This window comes from Schistocerca cancellata, chromosome 8 (assembly GCF_023864275.1).
Source record: "Schistocerca cancellata isolate TAMUIC-IGC-003103 chromosome 8, iqSchCanc2.1, whole genome shotgun sequence".
Classification (NCBI taxonomy): domain Eukaryota; kingdom Metazoa; phylum Arthropoda; class Insecta; order Orthoptera; family Acrididae; genus Schistocerca; species Schistocerca cancellata.
The window spans coordinates 588,409,677-588,430,042 of NC_064633.1; the positions used below are offsets into that span (position 1 = coordinate 588,409,677).

Below are 20,366 nucleotides of genomic sequence, written 5' to 3' on the forward strand. Positions count from 1 at the left end.
ACTCACACCTCCCACCTGCCGCGCCGCTAATGGAGGGGTGGGGGTAGGGGGCTGCTTCTGCTGGCGTGACGTCACCGGCAGTGGGCGCCACCGCCGATCCCGGCTCTGCGAGGAGCGTTGCTAATACGAAACATAAACAAAATCAACGTTTGTGTTCTGCAACAACCGTTTCTCGGTGACCAATGAGCAAAACTATTCGACGAGAACCCAGTCGCTAATTGTTTTTTTTTTTTTCAACTTTGGAACGAACATAGTAAAACACGATACCTAGTCAGTAGTGGAGAAAATGTTCGACTCAGCCGGGAATCGAACCTGCCCCACCAGTCCCTGGTATCAGTCACTGATAAACAGGTCTTACACCTACTTGGACAAGGGAAGTCTCACAATTTCCATACACCTATCTTCTAATGGATAAAATAAAACTGTGAGCCACACCGAGACTCGAACTCGGGACCTTTGCCTTTCGCGGGCAAGTGCTCTACCAACTGAGCTACCCAAGCACGAGTCACGCCCCGTCCTCACAGCTTTACTTCTGCAGTTCGAGTCTCGGTCCGGCACACAGTTTTAATCCGCCAGGAAGTTTCATATCAGCGCACCCTCCGTTGCAGAGTGAAAATCTCATTCTGGATAATGAGACTGCAGCTGTTTAATTCGTGGGTAGCAATGATTATACCATCAACTGATTGTTTTATTTAATGAAACCGGTTTCAGTGATACAATTCGACATCTCCAAGCCCCTCTGTAACAAATAATGCTCACTTTCCAACGGGCATTTTCACCATAGTTCTAATAAAAGGTCGCGCCCGCGCCCTTCCTCCTTAGCTGAGCGGGCAGCGTGACTGACTACCATGCAGCAGGTCCGGGTTTGATTTCCCCCAGGTCGGAGATTTTCTTCGCTCAGGACTGGGTGTTCTGTTGTCCTTATCATCATTTCATTGTCATCGACACGCAAGCCGCCGAATTTGGGGTCAACTGAAAAGTATTTCAACACGGCTGCTGAACTTTCCAACGTGGAGCAAATGTGGGGACTCCTGGCCATCAAAGACGTATCGTCCTTTCATTTTCTAGTGGAAGGAGCCGCCACGCGGAGTGGCCGCGCGGTTAAAGGTGCCATGTCACTGATTGCGCGGTCTCTCCCGCCGTAGATTCGAGTCCTCCCTCGGGCATGGGTGTGTGTGTTTTTCTTAACATAATTTAGTTTAAGTAGTGTGTAAGTCAAGGGCCTGATGACCTAAACAGTTTGGTCCTTTAGGAATTCACACACATTTGGACATTTGAACATCTAATGAAAGGAACGCCAGTGGTTACTACTGCTTATGGTGCGACTGAAAACGGTATTCGAGAAAAACCCAGAATGGCAGAGTCAAGTGTTCTTATCCCGCGCGCTGTTCAAGAGTGGAATGGTGGAGAACTATCCTAAAGGTCATTCGCTGAACCCTCTGCCAGGCACTTAATTATGAATTACAGTGTAATCATGTACATGTACGTACAACGACCTCTATATTCCGCGACTTCTGTATGGCGTGCAGATAACAAAATGGCTCTGAGCACTATGGGACTTAACAGCTGTGGTCATCAGTCCCCTAGAACTTAGAATTAGTTAAACCTAACTAACCTAAGGACATCACACACATCCATGCCCGAGGCAGGATTCGAACCTGCGACCGTAGCAGTCGCACGGTTCTGGACTGCGCGCCTAGAAGCGCGAGACCACCGCGGCCGGCGCCGATAACAAAAGAAGAATCAGAAAACGAAGAGGCCATAGCAGATTGCTTCAGACATTGGCCTTTAATTTGGGAAGATCGGGCTTATCTCCAGCAAACACTGGGTAGCAAAGCCGTTCGCCGTTTAACAATCAGAGCAGAGCAGCGATCTTGTCGAACAAGTTTACCGATTTTTTCAATGTTTGCATCAGTTTTTGCTGACAATGGTCTGCCAGTGCGAGTGTCATCACTGGTGTCTTCGCGGCCATCTTTAAATCGTTTAAACCACTCAAACACTTGTGTTCGCGATAAACAATCATCTCCGTACACTTGTTGTAACATTACAAACGTTTCACTTGCAGATTTTCCTAGTTTGAAACAAAATTTGATGTTAACACGCTGTTCTTTCGGTACACTCAACATTTTCCGACGCACGGACAAAACGTCAACTACTTAAAACAGACGCCACGGGCAGACTGAGTGCAGGAGGCAGATGAAACTCGAGCAGTAGGCGGAGCGAGAGTCACGTGACAGGCCACACGACTTTCAGCCTTATTGCATTCGTTTTATTGTTTCACCAGTACTAGTCCGGTTTTTTTCTAACCACACCTCGTATAATAGTCATATGGTGCACACAGTCTAAGATCCCTGCCAAGAACGCCAGCGACATATGCGTTTACTGTGACGGAACAATTCGGCGGCTACACAGCGCTGTTTATCCGAAATACACGCCATGGAATACGACTACATCACGATTTTCGCACGAACATCCGAATATAGGGAGTGAAATAAAAGGTGTTATCTAGATGCTTACTAAGGAGCATGTGGGGTACAGTGACGGCGGTTATATTGTCATCAACGCCTGTGAACATGTCCTGTCTTCGGTGCCATTAAGGTATTGAGAAAACACAGTGAGATGAGCACCCAGGCCGCCGTAGCATACCCCACCACCACGTCAGCCAGCGCAGTATTCTGTGTGCGAAGGCGCGAGGGGGGCGAGTGTAAGACATTTCAGTTCAGTTCCTCAGTGATGGCGACAGAGATCCGTGCCGAAACATTGCCCGTCGGGCAGTGAGTTCTGGTACTACACTTGTCGACTGTTCTGTCAACAGATTCTCAGGGAGAAGAGGTCCTCACTGACAACGCGATGTTGAGGGCTTAGCCGGCTCAATCTGAAAGGATAAGGCCCCCGGAGTAGACAACATTCTATTGGAACTACTGACGGCCTTGGGAGAGCCAGTCCTGGCAAAACTCTACCATCTGGTGAGCAACATGTATGAAACAGCCGAAATACCCTCAGACTTCAAGAAGAATATAATAATTCCAATCCCAAAGAAAGCAGGTGTTGACAGATGTGAAAATTGCCGAACAATCAGTTTAATAAGCCACAGCTGCAAAATACTAACACGAATTCTTTACAGACGAATGGAAAAACTAGTAGAAGCCGACCTCGGGGAAGATCAGTTTGGATTCCGTAGAAATACTGGAACACGTGAGGCAATACTGACCTTACGACTTATCTTAAAAGAAAGATTAAGGAAAGGCAAACCTACGTTTCTAGCATTTGTAGACTTAGAGAAAGCTTTTGACAATGTTGACTGGAATACTCTCTTTAAAATTCTAAAGGTGGCAGTGGTAAAATACAGGGAGAGAAAGGCTATTTGCAATTTGCACAGAAAGCAGATGGCAGTTATAAGAGTCGAGGGACATGAAAGGGAAGCAGTGGTTGAGAAAGGAGTAAGACAGGGTTGTAGCCTCTCCCCGATGTTATTCAATCTGTATATTGAGCAAGCAGTAAAGGAAACAAAAGAAAAATTCGGAGTAGGTATTAAAATCCATGGAGAAGAAATAAAAACTTTGAGGTTCGCCGATGACACTGTAATTCTGTCAGAGACAGCAAAGGACTTGGAAGAGCAGTTGGACGGAATGGACAGTGTCTTAAAAGGAGGATATAAGATGAACATCAACAAAAGCAAAACGAGGATAATGGAATGTGGCAGCGTTAAGTCGGGTGATGCTGAGGGAATTAGATTAGGAGATGAGACACTTGGAGTGGTAAAGGAGTTTTGCTATTTGGGGAGCAAAATAACTGATGATGGTCGAAGTAGAGAGGACATGAAATGTAGACTGGCAATGGCAAGGAAAGCGTTTCTGAAGAAGAGAAATTTGTTAACATCGAGTATAGATTTAAGTGTCAGGAAGTCATTTCTGAAAGTATTTGTATGGAGTGTAGCCATGTATGGAAGTCAAACATGGACGGTAAATAGTTTGGACAAGAAGAGAATAGAAGCTTTAGAAATGTGGTGCTACAGAAGAATGCTGAAGATTACATGGGTAGATAACATAACTAATGAGGAGGTATTGAATAGGATTGGGGAGAAGAGAAGTTTGTGGCACAACTTGACCAAAAGAAGGGATCGGTTGGTAGGACATGTTCTAAGGCATCAAGGGATCACCAATGTAGTATTGGAGGGCAGCGTGGAGGGTAAAAATCGTAGGGGGAGACCAAGAGATGAATACAGTAAGCAGATTCAGAAGGATGTAGGTTGCAGTAGGTACTGGGAGATGAAGAAGCTTGCTCAGGATAGAGTAGCATGGAGAGCTGCATCAAACCAGTCTCAGGACTGAAGACCACAACAACAAACAACCGGACACCGATATAATCTGTTGCCATTTCTGTCCTGCCCGTGTCCCGCTAAAACAGTTACCACCGAGTGTCACACAGAAAGTCTCCAGAAGCACAAAAGTCTGTGAATTCGACCAAACACTTAGGGATTACAGTTACGAATAGCAAACTGAAACAAACATATAGATAATGTTGTGCGGAAAGCGGACCACAGAGTGCAGTTTATTGGCAAAACAGTTAGAAGACGCAACAAATGCACTAGAGGGATGGCCCCCAGTCTGCTTGTCCGACCTCTTGTGGAGTACCGCTGTCTGGAGCGTGATCCCTACCAGGGTGGAGTCGAAAAGTTCAAACAATGGCAGCTCGTTTTATGTCATCGCGTAATAGGGGAGAGAGTGTCACGGATATGATACGCGAACTGGAGTGGCAGTCGTTATAAGAAAGGCGTTTTCCATCGCGATACGACCTTTTCACGAAATTTTAGTCAGTAACTGTCTCCTCTGAACGTATAAAAATTTTCTTGGCACCTAATGGCATATGAAGAAAAGACCATCACAATAAAACACGAAAAATCAGTGTTCACACGCCAAGATTTAAATGCACGTGGGAAGGTACAAAAAAAAACTTGAAGGTGGTTCGATGAATCGTCTACCAGGCACCTCATTGTGAATTGCAGGATAGTCATGTAGATGTAGATGTACACTGCAGACAGAAAAGTGGCATTATCCGCACTGAATACAGAATGTAGCAAAAGATAGCTATAAACTTCAAAGGACTATTTAGGATCTTACATTAGATTAGATATACTTTTTGTTGTATTGATCTATAATGGGAAAGTCGACATGGATGGAGAACGTGTGATAAAGCAAGAATGCACAATACATGTTTACAAAAAAATATGCTAATGTTCCTTTCAAAGATCCTAGGCGAAGTGGTTCTGATGGTTGCGGAATAAGTAAGAAAAATATAAAACCACTTTCATTTGACCGTTAAAACAAAACTTCTTACAAACATGTAGATGTACGTAGACATAGATGCAAAGGCTAATTCTTATGCTGTTGCACTACGGATCATTAAACACAAAAGGAATTTAGAACACTAATTTGCACTGATCACATTATTCCATTGAAGATGTAGGGAAGTCGTGTTTTAGGTGGAACTCACGTTATTTGATATTATTAATAACGAATACGTCTCAAGTTCCACCAAGAAAATAGTCAGAGTTGTCTACAACAAATCCCTTAGGCTGGTCTTAAAATGCCTGCCGCCGAGTTGTTGAAAATGTGTGTCCCTGAATAATGAACACCTCTCTGGACTTAACTAATTGGTAAAACACCTTGCGGAATAAGTAAGAAAAATATAAAATCACTTTCATTTGACCGTTAAAACAAAACTTCTTACAAACATGTAGATGTACGTACACATAGATGCAAAGACTAATTCTTATGCTGTTGCACTACGGATCATTAAACACAAAATGAATTTACAACACTAATTTGCACTGATCACATTATTCCATTGAAGATGTGGGGAAGTCGCGTTTTTGGTGGAACTCGCGTTATTTGATATTATTAATAACGAATACGTCTCGAGTTCCACCAAGAAATTAGTTAGAGTTGTCCACAACAAATCCCTTAGGCTGGTCTTAAAATGCCTGCCGCCGAGTTGTTGAAAATGTGTCTCCCTGAATAATGAACACCTCTCTGGACTTAACTTATTGGTAGAACACCTTGGCGCTTCACCTCGAACAATCTGTATAATTAATGTCAGCGAGGACTCTAAAATATACACTACTGGCCATTAAAATTGCTACACCAAGAAGAAATGCAGATGATAAACGGGTATTCATTGGACAAATATATTATACTAAAACTGACATGTGATTACATTTTCACGCAATTTGGGTGCATAGATCCTGAGAAATCAGTACCCAGAACAACCACCTCTGGCCGTAATAACGGCCTTCATACGCCTGGGCATTGACTCAAACAGAGCTTGGATGGCGTGTACAGGTACAGCTGCGCTTGCAGCTTCAACACGATACCACAGTTAACAAAGAGTAGTAACTGGCGTATTGTGACGAGCCAGTTGCTCGGTCACCATTGACCAGACGTTTTCAGTTGGTGAGAGATCTGGAGAATGTGCTGGCCAGGGCAGCAGTCGAACATTTCTGTATCCAGAAAGGCCCATACAGGATATGCAACGTGGTGTCGTGAATTATCCTGCTGAAATATAGGATTTCGCAGGGATCGAATGAAGGGTAGAGCCACGGGCCGCAACACAACTGAAATGTAACGTCCACTGTTCAAAGTGCCGTAAATGCGAACAAGACGTGACCGAGACGTGTAACCAATGGCACCCCATACCATCACGCCGGGTGATACGCCAGTATGGCGATGACGAATACACGCTTCCAATGTGCGTTCACCTTGATGTTGCCAAATACGGATGCGACCATCACGATGCTGTAAACATAACCTGGATTCACCCGAAAAAAATGACGTTTTGTCATTCGTGCACCCAGGTTCGTCGTTGAGTACACCATTGCATACGCTCCTGTCTGCGATGCAGCGTCAAGGGTAACCGCAGCCACGGTCTCCGAGCTGATAGTCCATGTTGCTGCAAACGTCATCGAACTGTTCGTGCAGATGGTTGTTGTCTTGCAAACGTCCCCATGTGTTGACTCGGGGATCGAGATGTGATTACACGATCCGTTACAGCCATGCGGATAAGATGCCTGTCATCTCGACTGCTAGTGATACGAGGCCTTTGGGATCCAGCACGGCGTTCCATAATACCCTCCTGAGCCCACCGATTCCATATTCTGCTAACAGTCATTGGATCACGACAACGCGAGCAGCAATGTTGCGATACGATAAACCGCAATCGCGATAGGCTACAATCCGACCTTTATCAAAGTCGGAAACGTGATGGTACGCATTTCTCCTCCTTACACGAGCCATCACAACAACGTTTCAACATGCAACGCCGTTCAACTGCTATTTGTGTATGAGAAATCCGTTGGAAACTTTCCTCATGTTAGCACGTTGTAGGTGTCGCAAACGGCGCCAACGTTGTGCGAGTGCTCTGAAAAGCAAATCATTTGCATATCACAGCATCTTCTTCCTGTAGCACGTCATCTTCGTGGTGTAGCAATTTTAATGGCCAGTAGTGTAAACAGAAATTATCACTTTAATATTTTATCACCTGGTCACTTCAGGCCATTGCCAGAAAATAAGACATTGCACGAAAGTGGTTCGCCTTGACTGAAAATACTCTAGAATGCCATGCTCTCTGTACAAAAAGGAAAGCTACGAACATTAAACAACCGGGACCATTAGAAATAAGATCAGAATAATTACAGCACACACACAGGCATACAAACAATTATTGTTCTATTGAGCTCACATGCGTAATATCATTGAAAATCAAACGTGGGTGAATTTGCAAGTAACTAACTGACTGAGCGTACGAATTCAGTAGCAAAGGAGAGGGGAGGCCGTTTGCGTCTATTAGAATTGTGAGGCCAACTATCTGTTATAAACTATCGAAGCAAATTATATCTCCTTCGCCGTGTTACTGCACCAAGCGTTCGACAAAGTCGTCGGCGAGACGGTTTATCGCCGACGAGGGTGTACACGAAAGCCACGAGTGAATTTCTACCGATGTGCTCGGCAGACAGAACAGAGCAGTAATTCTCATTTCGCCAGCGCCCTGGGCGGGGTGCGGTCTCTCTGTACTGCAGGCTGGATAATGCCTGGCGCTCACAAAAGCACCGCCGCCCCCGTTCCTCTTCCGGCCATACAGGGCTTCGTCTTGGCCGGGGCGGTTTAAGCGCCTTTGGGACAAGTATATCTCTCTACTCGGGAGAAATAATAAGCTGGCTCGTAGCATTTCTACTTGGCAGAGCTCGCGACGACCAACATGACAATAAGAAACGTAGCTCTGTACTGACAGATTAGTTCGGGACAAAGGAAAACGTAAAGAATGACGGAACAAGTACCACGTCGAGGAAAAAAATGGCCCTGAGCACTATGGGACATAACATCTATGGTCATCAGTCCCCTAGAACTTAGAACTACTTAAACCTAACTAACCTAAGGACATCACACAACACCCAGCCATCACGAGGCAGAGAAAATCCCTGACCCCGCCGGGAATCGAACCCGGGAACCCGGGCGCGGGAAGCGAGAACGCTACCGCACGACCACGAGCTGCGGACCCACTTCGAGGAGCTATCAGTAATTGCGAAAGTCAGAAGTGGAATGAAACTGGAAGAACGAGTATCCCCTATGCTTAACGATTCTACTTATACACTATCTGATTGAAAGTATCCGGAGGCCCCTAAGAAGTCAGAATTGAACACTAATCGTTAGCCGCGCGGTATTAGCCGCGCGGTGTCGGGCGCTGCAGTCATGGACTGTGCAGCTGGTCCAGGCGGTGTTTCGAGTCCTCCCTCGGGCATGAGTGTGTGTGTTTGTCCTTCGGATAATTTAGGTTAAGTAGTGTGTGAGCTTAGGGACTGATGACCTTGGCAGTTAAGTCCCATAAGATTTCACATACATTTGAACAACTAATCGTTACGAGAGGTGGAGTCGCCAGGGGGTACTGTGTTGTCAGCAGGGGAGCAGGGACAGATGGAAAGGTCGGTCTGGATAGCTCAGTGATCTCGAACGTGGAAGTTTCTTGAGTAACGAATAAATCAAGGGCATCTCAACACTGCTAAAGCTGCACAAGACTGGCGGTGGCGTGATTGTGAAGAAACAACCGCAGCTGAACCAAGACCACGCAGACCTCACGTACTGGCCGACAGGTATCATCGAACATTGCGGAGCGTGGTTGTCATAAATCGAATAAAATTAGCAGACGCGATCACTCGTGATTTCCAGAGCGCTGCCAGCAGAGCAACTACACTACTGCCCATTAAAATTGCTACACCACGAAGACGACGTGCCACAGACGCGAAATGTAACCGACAGGAAGAAGGTGCTGCGATATGCAAATAATTAGCTTTTCACAGCACTCATACAACGTTGGCGCCGGTGGCGACACCTGCAACGTGCTGACATTAGGAAAGCTTCCAACCGATTTCTCATACACAAACAGCAGTTGACCGGCGTTGCCTGGTGAAACGTTGCTGTGATGCCTCGTGTAAGGAGGAGAAATGTGTACCATCACGTTTCCGACTTTGATGAAGGTCGGATTGTAGCCTATCGCGATTGCGGTTTATCGTATCGCGACATTGCTGCTCGCGTTGGTGGAGATCCAATGACTGTTAGCAGAATATGGAATCGGTGGGTTCAGGAGGGTAACACGGAATGCCGTTCTGGATCCCAACGGCCTCGTACCACTAGCAGTCGAGATGACAGGCATCTTATTCGCGTGGCTGTAACGGATCGTGCAGCCACGTATCGATCTCTGAGTCAACAGATGGGGACGTTTGCAAGACAACAACCATCTGCACGAACAGTTCGAACAGCATGGACTATCAGCTCGGAGACCGTGGCTGCGGTTACCCTTGACGCTGCATCACAGACAGGAGCGCCTGTGATGGTGTACTCAACGACGAACCTGGGTGCACGAATGGAAAAACTGTTTACAGCATCATGATGGTCGCATCCGTGTTTGGCGAAATCGAGGTGAACGCACATTGGAAGCGCGTATTCGTCATCGCGATACTGGCGTATCACCCGGCGTGATGGTATGGGGTGCCATTGGTTACACCTCTTTTTCGCATTGACGGCATTTTGAACAGTGGACGTTACAGTTCAGATGTGTTAGGACCCGTGGCTCTACCCTTCATTCGATCCTGCGAAACCCTACATTTGAGCAGGATAGTGCACGACCGCATGTTGCAGGTCCTGTACGGGCCTTTCTGGAGACAGGAAATGTTCGACTGCTGCCATGGCCAGCACATTCTCCAGACCTCTCACCAACTGAAAACGTCTGGTCACTGGTGGCCCAGCAACTGGCTCGTCACAATACGCCAGTAACTACTCTTTGTTAACTGTGGTATCGTGTTGAAGCTGCATGGGCAGCTGTACCTGTACACGCCATCCAAGCTCTGTTTGGCTCAATGCCAAGTGTATCAAGGCCGTTATACGGTCAGAGGTGGTTGTCCTGGTTACTGATTTCTCAGGATCTATGTAAGCAAATTTCGTGAAAATGTAATCACATGTTAGTTCTAGTATAATATATTTGTCCAATGAATACCCGATTATCATCTGTATTTCTTCTCGGTGTAGCAATTTTAATGGCCAGTAGTGTGGCTCAATGACCATTCTTAGCGAGTTAAAAAAAATAGGGTGCAAGTGTCAGGCAGCGCCTCATCTGCTACAAATTTCTGTCGTCAGTACTAAACGACTCGGCATGTAGTACAAGGAGCGATGCCACTGGATGTTGGATGACTCGAAACGAGTGATTTGGAGTGATGAATCAGGGTATACTCCGTGGCAATCAGATAAAAGTATTTGGCTGTGGCCGATGCCTGGAGACCAGTAATGTCTAATGCCGACAGTGACGACTTACGGGAGCGTTTTTCGTGATGAATCTTTAGTCCTTTTTTACAGCACTGTCTAGTGTACGTATCAGACCAACAGCTTGGAGACGATGGTTGTATCATCTACATCTACACTGAACAGCCAAAGAAACTGGTATTCCTACCTCATATTGTTTAGGGGCCCTGCGAACACTCAGAAGAGCCGTAACACAGCGTGGCATGGACTCGACTAATGTCTGAAGTAGTGCTGGAGGGAACTGACAGCATAAATCGGTTAGGGCTGTCCATAAATCCGTAAGAGTACGAGGGGGTGGAGATCTCTTCTGAACAGCACGCTGCAAGGCATCCCAGATATGCTCAATAGTGTTCACGTCTGGGGAGTTTGGTGACCAGAGGAAGTGTTTAAACTCAGAAGCGTGTTTCTGGACACACTTTGTAGCAATTCTGGACGTGTGGGGTGTCGAATTGTCGTGCTGGAATTGCCCAAGTCCGTCGGAATGCACAATGAACATGTATGGAAGTAGGTGATCAGACAGGATGCTTACGTACGTGTCACCTATCAGAGTCGTATCTAGACGTATCAGGGGTCCCATATCACTCCAACTCCACACGCCCCACACATTAGAGAGCCTCCAACAGCTTGAACAGTCCCTTGCTGACGTGCAGGGTCCATGTATTCATGAGGTTGTCTCCACACCCGTACACGGCCATCCGCTCGATACAATTTGAACCGAGACTCGTCCGACCAGGCAACGTGTTTACAGTCTTCAACAGTCCAATATCGTTGTCGACGGGCCCAGGCGAGCCATAAAGTTTTGTGTCGTGCATGCATCAAGGGTAGACTTCGGCTCCGAAAGCCCATATCGATGATGTTTCATTGAATAGTTCGCACGCTGATACTTGTTGATGGCCCAGCATCGTCATCTGCAGCAATTTGCGTAAGGTTTGCGCTTCTGTCACGTTGAACGATTCTTTTCGGTCGTCGTTGGTCCCGTTCTTGCAGATATTTTTTCGGCCGCAGCGATGTCGAATATTTGATGTTTTACTGCATTCCTGATATTCACGGTACACTCGTGAAATGGTCGTACGGGAAAATCATCACTTCATCGCTACCTCGGAAATGCTTTGTCCCATCGCTATCGCGCTGACCATAACACCGCCTTCAAACTCACTTAAATCTTGATAACCTGGCATTGTAGTAACAGTAAACGATCTAACAACTTTCCCAGACACCTGTTGTCTGATATAGGCTTTGCCGACCACAGCGCCGTATTCTGTCTGTTTAGATATCTTCGTCTTTGAACACGCATGTCTGTACCAGTTTCTTTGGCGCTTCAGCGTAGATGAACAAATGTGGCTACATCGTCAGAGACTCTAGTAGCTGGGTACGCGCTTTTGAGCCCAAATGTTTCGTTCCACTCATCTAGCACGCCATCGCAGGCAAAAATATATTATTCAGTCCCCTTCATGGAAGTTTTTCTTTTCACTTTGTAAGCGATCGTGTGTTGTGCCGTTACAAGTTGAGCAGCTGCCAGATAATTATGTTCTGGAATGATTTCCTGGTGATCAGTATGAATTACGAATGATGATATCTGCTGAGAGGACAAACTGAACGAACAATCTTCAATGTAGTTCACCACATTTTTATTGAGCTTGTTGAGTTGCATAACTGTTAACTAACCTGCTTTGACTTTTTAAAGCCAACTTGCTGTCACATTTATTCCATTATAATTTAGATTTAAAGTACCGAAACACTTTTATGCGCATCAATTATATATCAAATAAAAAATTAACAGCAGAAGTTGATAAACTAAGCAATGATTCATGCCATTACTGGAGTTGTGGAAAAGAAATCGAGTGTTGCTTGTAAAGAAAAAAATACGGAATTTCAGAGCAAATTGAAAAAAACATGAAACAGCTTGTCGTATTACAAGAGAAAGCAGGAACTTTTTTGAGATATGTTTGTTTAACACGAACACCATCCAAAAGTTGAGGGTGGCTCAGTGAGCAATGGAGAGATGCATGTTGCAAATTACTGAGAGAAATAGCGATGCAAAAAATGGATTAGGGAACAGATTAGAATGGAAGATGTAACTATTATAGTGAGGAAAAAATAGGAGTGAGGTGGACAGTAGTGAGGAAGGTGGATGGCAGATGTCTAAAGGAAGTTCCCTTTTGGATTCCAAGAAATAAGAGAAGACTGAGAAGGCAAACAAATGGAAGGTAGCCGATGATATTAAAAGATACTTAGGAACAACAGGGATTCGCATCGCTGAATATCGCAACGCATGGAAATTTCTAAAGGCGGCTTTAGGCATCAGTGGATGTCAAATGGCTGATGATGATCTGTCCTAGTGATTATTATTTTTTTTTAAAATAATGGTCACTAAATCTAAATCGAATCAGTTTCACTTTTACTCCTCTCAACGTTTCATTATACCCTCCGAGGGTAATTACCTCCAGTTTTGGAACCACTGCGCTACGTGAAAGTGGATTAGGCTTAACTCTTAATACACTTATGGATGAGTCTAGGCATTGTCAGGGAGCGTGTTATGTTACGTGCCAAAAGGATAATAAAACGAAATAGTATTGATATCTACGGTTGTTGTTTCAAAGTACCGTGTTTTCGTCTACTTAATTAAGAGGATTTAATGTTTACAAGTATGGAGACACATATTCGTATTACGCACGTACTCAAGTTCATTTAATAAGGAAGCATATTTTCTCTGCAAAGTTCCCATCCTCGCAAAATTAATAAACGGAATACACTAGGTGATCTTACATGCAACCATTACAACAAAAGGAGTATTTCCATTAAAGCCAAATTACGACACCACAGTACAGTAGTCTTACCAGAGATCTTGTATGGTTCAGAAACAACAGCAATCACGGGACGAATGAAAATTAAAAAGATGGAAAAACAAAAGAGGAAAATACTGAGAAAGATCTACAGGCCAGTTCAGAAAGAGAGGATTTGGATAAAGAGACCGACAAAAGAACTGTACAAACAGAGACGATTACATTAACGCTGGCAAAAGTAGGAGAAAGTTATACGGACACATAAATAGGATGAACGAAAAAAGATTGACGAAGAAAATTTTTAAGTAGGTGGAAACTAATACAGTGAAAACCAACTGGGTAAAGGAAACCCTGGAAGACGTCAAGAAACTGAACATCTCCACAGAAGACATGACAGACAGGGAAAAATACAGACAAAAATTTATAAAACTGAAATTTCAGCAAACGTCCAAAGAGAACTAAATAGGAAAGAAGTGCACAGAAGGGAGGAAGAAGAAACGCAGTGAATATATGTCAGGTTTCTGGGAAGAAAAAAGAAAGAGACAGGAAAAAATTCCATGAAAACTGATTGTGTTTTAGCGCCCTCCTTGACGAGGAATTAACGTTTATAACTATAATTAGATGAGCGTGACACTTTCTTCTGTCCGAATTAACATTTAAGTCTGGCTGGCCCGGAGATATGCCTTAGAAGACGGCCTAATTGCGATACAACTAAAACCACCAATAGGGATATTTCCGTAGCTGTCGTGCTGCTATTGACGATCACAACGCTGGACAGCTGGTGTGATCAAGTCTTGCCAGTGGAGTTGACTGAGCTGCTAGAGATGGGCAAACTCGTTCATCCTTGGGAACTACTTCACTGCTGATCGTTCTTTTTTGGGAACCGTTCATTTTTACTCGTTCACCGTTCATTTGTGCTTGGTGTCTGGTTCTTATGAAAAACTGAAAACTGGTAGTGTAGGTGACTGAAGGATGGAGGGCACCAAGAGGGGGCACTTGCCTCCTCCCTGGAGTATAGCCTTTTTATTCATTACAGAATTCTTACACACTTTTAGAAGTAATTTCTGTGATTCTGCAGAACCTCTCGTTTAGCCAACTGTGGCGTTGTGTGGCTGATCTCAGGGAAATAATATACGGTGGCGCACGGAAAACCGGCCCCGAGTACAGACTGCTCGCCAATTACGGACGATGTGTTGCCCGTTACGAGCAGATACAACAAACAGACAAACATGTAATAATTAGGCAGTGAAAAAATAACAAGGTAATGCAAGCAACAATGGCGAAACAATCGATGACGATGTGTAGAGAGCTGGAGAAGAGAACACGAAAATCTCACGCGACGCGCATGGGCTATAGCACATGTAATCTTGTAAACCTGTTGGTGGCTGTTTCCCAACTTAATAGACCGCAAGTGTCTTGTATAAAATTCATCGTTTCGACTTCCACTACACAGCTATGGTACGTTGTAAACAATAATCGTTTACACCCTATATATACTTCACGTTGTCTCAGAGTTCGTAGGTGAAGTAGAGACTTTATGGAAGCATGGAATAAAATGTGGTTTTCTCATCATATTTGTGTCACACGCATAGTAAAAATTAGGTTTTTATGTTGCATTATTAAAGTTAATGCAGCAATAATAATAATAATAATAATAATAATAAAGTTCACAGTAATAAAGTTTTTGGTTTGAAAGCTCCTTCTGAACAAATGTTTTTGAGATAATAAGTAAATACGATTTTATGGCAATCTATGTCTTTTCAAATGGAGAGGCACCGCTTTTGCTATTGAGCCAAAATGACCCACAACCCACTTTTTTTTCATAGAAACCAAACTAGCAGATAATGCAAATTGGAAACAACCAATCTTAAAAATAATTAGAGCCTTCCTAAATGTAATGTTTTGTATATGAAAGATACACGAAAATCGTTTTATATGAATTTTCTTACACTAAAAATTAAGCAAATTATTGAAAGTTAGTTGCTAAATCAAATCGATGAAACCAAGAAATATATGACTAACAGAAGAAACTTGCCTTGTTATGTCTTCTGCTGTTCATCGATATAATGAAGTGAGCTGATATGCCCTTTTGTTACCTGAAAAGACGTACCTATTACATACAACGTGATTTTTATGCAATTTACGTAACTATAAAATACTTTTTGATTACCGGTCGTGGGCGCTGAATAGCCAGAACCAAGTGCAAGAACAGTTTGGAACACGTAAAATAGGCGAGCGCAGTGAACGAAACGAGCAACTGGATACTGAACTAACTAGGAGCAGTCGGCAGTGGAACTGAGACAGGTGGTCATGCGAAGAACGACGAGTGCGGACGAGGGAGACCGAGACTGAGACGAGCACGCGACCGAGGCTGGAACGAGAACTGCCGAAGTGACCGCCGCGACCGAAGTGAACTAGTGAACTATGAACGGATCGTTCCACGTTCCCGGGAACTATAAGTAGACCGCCGCCACCGAAGTGAACTATGAACCGATCGTTCCTTGGAATTCGTTCCTCAGTCCTTTCGTTCATCTTGGTGAACCGTTCCTTTGCACCCGCTCGTTCACGAACTGCCCATCTCTAGAGCTGACGGGGAGTCTGGTGTGCGGGCAGCTGGGGTGTAGGGCTCACCTGTAGTCGACGACGGTGGCCTTGACCAGGCCGGGGCTCTCGTAGCGCAGCCGGCAGCCGGTGAGTCGCTTCTTCAGCGGGTTCTTCAGACTGAAGCTGATGACCGCGGCGCGGCCCACCGTCAAGCTGTCATCCTCCACCTGCGGCAGGTTCAACACCGTCAGCGCGTCGCCGAGCCGTCGCTTCCACACACACACACACACACACACACACACACACACACACACACAAGGCCCTTAAGCTCAATTAACGATTACCATTACACCGCGATGACAATAGTTGCGGGATACCTCCTAACATCGTGTTGGATCTCCGTTTTCCGGTGAAGTGCAGCAACTCGACGTAGCACGGACTCAGCGAGTTGTCGCAAGTCCCCTGCAGAAATAATGTTCCACGCTGCACCTGTAGCCACCCATAATTGCGGAAGTGTTGCCGGTGCAGGAGTTTGTGCGCGAACTGACCTCTCCATTGTGTCCCAAAAATATTCGCCGAGTTTCCCGTCAGGCGATCTGGGTGGCCAAATCATTCGCACGAATTATCCGGGATGTTGTTCAAACCAGTTGGCAACGATTACGGCCCAGTGACATGCGAATCGTTGTTTCAGGCGTGAGGTCCACGAATAGCCATAGTTGCTCTCTAAGTAGCCCAACATAACAATTTCCTGAAACTTTCTGGCAGATTAAAACTGTGTGCCGGACCGAGACTCGAACTCGGGACCTTTTCCTTTCGCGGGCAAGTGCTCTACAAACTGCGCTACCGAAGCACGGATCACGCCCGGTCTCACAGCCTTACTTCTGCCAATACCTCGTCCCCTACCTTCCAAACTTTACAGAAGCTCTCCGGCGAACCTTGCAGAACTAGTACTCCTGAAAGAAAGGATATTGCGGAGACAAGGCTTAGCCACAGCCAGGAGGATGTTTCCAGAATGAGATTTTCACTCTGCAGTGGCGAGTACGCTGATATGAAACTTCCTGGCAGGTTAAAACTGTGTGCCGGACCGAGACTCGAACTCGGGACGTTTGCCTTACGCGGGCAAATGCTCTACCAAGTGAGCTACCCAAGCACGACACGCGACCCGTCATCACAGCTTTACTTCTGCCAGTACCTCGTCCCCTACCTTCCAAACTTCACAGAAGCTCTCCCTCAGGAGTACCAGTTCTGCTAAGTTCGCAGAAGAGCTTCTGTAAAGTTTGGAAGGTAGGAGACGAGGTACTGGCAGAAGTAAAGCTGTGAGGACGGGTCGTGAGTCGTGCTTGGGTAGCGCAGTTGGTAGAGCACTTGCCTGCGAAAGGCAAAGGTCCAGAGTTGGAGTCTCGGTACGGCACACAGTTCTAATCTGCCAGGAAGTTTCATATCAGCGCACACTCCGCTGCAGAGTGAAAATCTTATTCTGGGTAAACTTTTCCTCTTTGTACGTCCATCTTTTCAGAGATGGTTATGGATCTCGGCTGGTCTATAAAGAATGTCAAATCAAACACATTTCAACCGTCTAGTTTCCAAACTTATTTTATTTGGCTACCAGTTTTGGCGATTTTCTACGCCATCTGCAGGCCTCCTACCAACGTGTAGGAAGATTCCACCTCGGTTCTGGTCAAAACAGGAGCCAGCATTCGAACACTGGTATTAGTAGTTTTCTACTTACTGTAGCGATCACTTCAACCATCATCTGGCGACCTGGTCGGCAGATAATGGTAGAAGTGATGGCTATAGCAAGCAGAAATCTGAAAGGTGTCTGATTTGACATTCTATAACCACTTCGAGTCAAAGATCGGTTCAGTTGCACCAGAGGACCCAGGCCATTCCATGTAAACACAGTGCACACCATTATGGCAACTTTTGTCCATGGCATAGTGGGTCCTGTGCCAGACTCGCACCCTACCATCAACTCTTATCAAATGAAATCAGGACCCATCTGACCAGGCCACTGTTTTCAAGTCGTCTAATGTCCAACCGATATGGTCGCGAGTCACTGCAGGCGATGTCGTGCTGATAACAGAGGCACTCGCGTAGTTCACCTCCTGCCGTAATCGATTATTGCCAAATTTCGCCATACTGTCCTAAAGGACACGTTAGGCACAGGTCCCACATTGATTTCTGCTGCTGCTCCACGCAGTGTTCCTTGTCTGTTAGCCTGACAATTCTACGCAAACGCCGCTGATCTCGGTCATTAAGTGAAGGCCGTAGGCCGCTGCGGTTTCCGTGGTGAGAGGTAATGCCTGAAATTTAGTATTCTCGAGACAGTCTTCACACTGTGGATCTCAGTATATCGAATTCCCTAACGATTCCCGAAATGAAGTGTTCCATGCTTTTAGCTGCAACTACTATTCTGTGTTCTGAGTCTGTTAATTCCCGTCGCGCAGCCATAACCAGGTCGGAAACCTTTTCACATGTATCACCTGAGTACAAACGAGAGCTGTACCAACTCACTGCGCTTTTATACCTTGTGTACGCGATGGTACTGCCATCTGTACATGTGCATACCGCTACCCCACGACTTTGTCACCACAGTGTACAAATTAATTCAAATTCTCACGTGTGTAATATTCTGCGCAACGTCAACCAAAAACTGCGATTTATTCATAGAACACTTAGAAAATGCAGCAGGTCTTCTAAAGAGACCATTTGGACTACGCTTGTCCGCCTTATTTCGCAGTACTGCTCTGTAGTGTGCGATCCGTATCAGATAGGATTGACAGGGGACATCGAAAAAGTTCAAAGTACGGCAGCACGCTTTGTATCACCGCGACATAGGGGAGGGAGTTCCACAGATACGATACGCGAATTCGATGGCAATTATTGAAAGAAATGCATTTTTCGTTATTGCAAGGGTCTTCTTATGAAATTTCAATCAAAAAATTTCTCCTCCAAATGAGAAAATGTTTTCTTGGCGCCTACCTACGCAGAGAGAAATGATCGTCACAATAAAATAAGAAATATCTGAGCTTGCACACAAAGATTTTATTGTTAGTTGTTCTCTCGCGAGAGTGGAACGGTAGAGAAATATCCTGAAGATGCTTCGATGAACCCTCTGCGAGTCACTTTATTGTGAACTGTAGAGTGCCAGGGACAAAGAATCCAGTGAAATTTTTTTAAGTGCTTTATCTGAAAACTATCTTGAGCTGTTAAACAGAGAACCGACTCGTGGCGATAACATATTAGACCTTCTGCTGACAAACAGACCCGAACTATTTGAAAAAGTTAACGCAGAACAGGGAATCAGCGATCATAAAGCGGTTACGGCATCGATGATTTCAGCCGTAAATAGGAATATTAAAAAGGGTAGGAAGATTTTTCTGTTTAGAAAAAGTGACAAAAAGCAGATTTCAGAGTACCTGTTGGCTCAACACAAAAGTTTTGTCTCAAGTACAGATAGTGTTGAGGATCAGTGGACAAAGTTTAAAACCATCGTACATTATGCGTTAGATGAGTATGTGCCAAGCAAGATCGTAAGAGATGGAAAAGAGCCACCGTGGTACAACAACCGAGTTAGAAAACTGCTGCGGAAGCAAAGGGAACTTCACAGCAAACATAAACATAGCCAAAGCCTTGCAGACAAACAAAAATTACGTGAAGCGAAATGTAGTGTGAGGAGGGCTATGCGAGAAGCGTTCAATGAATTCGAAAGTAAAGTTCTATGTACTGACTTGGCAGAAAATCCTAAGAAATTTTGGTCTGATGTCAAAGCGGTAGGCGGATCAAAACAAAATGTCCAGACACTCTGTGACCAAAATGGTACTGAAACAGAGGATGACAGACTAAAGGCCGAAATACTAAATGTCTTTTCCAAAGTTGTTTCACAGAGGAAGATTGCACTGTAGTTCCTTCTCTAGATTGTCGCACAGATGACAAAATGGTAGATATCGAAATAGACGACAGAGGGATAGAGAAACAATTAAAATCGCTCAAAAGAGGAAAGGCCTCTGGAGCTGAAGGGATACCAGTTCAATTTTACACAGAGTACGCGAAGGAACTTGCCCCCCTTCTTGCAGCGGTGTACCATAGGTCTCTAGAAGAGCGTAGCGTTCCAAAGGATTGGAAAAGGGCACAGGTCATCCCCGTTTTCAAGAAGGGACGTCGAACATATGTGCAGAACTATAGACCTATATCT

The 20,366-nt window shown here is 45.0% G+C and overlaps 1 protein-coding gene across 1 annotated transcript in view; it reads right to left on the bottom strand.

Annotated features, from left to right (window-relative positions):
* The window catches only part of LOC126094833 (hemocyte protein-glutamine gamma-glutamyltransferase-like), a 369,792-nt gene that overhangs the window by 13,862 nt on the left and 335,564 nt on the right, over positions 1-20,366 (bottom strand). The window contains exon 13 of the mRNA XM_049909430.1: positions 16,259-16,398. Within this exon, the coding sequence (XP_049765387.1) occupies positions 16,259-16,398 (140 nt within the window). The remainder of the gene's footprint in view (positions 1-16,258; positions 16,399-20,366) is intronic.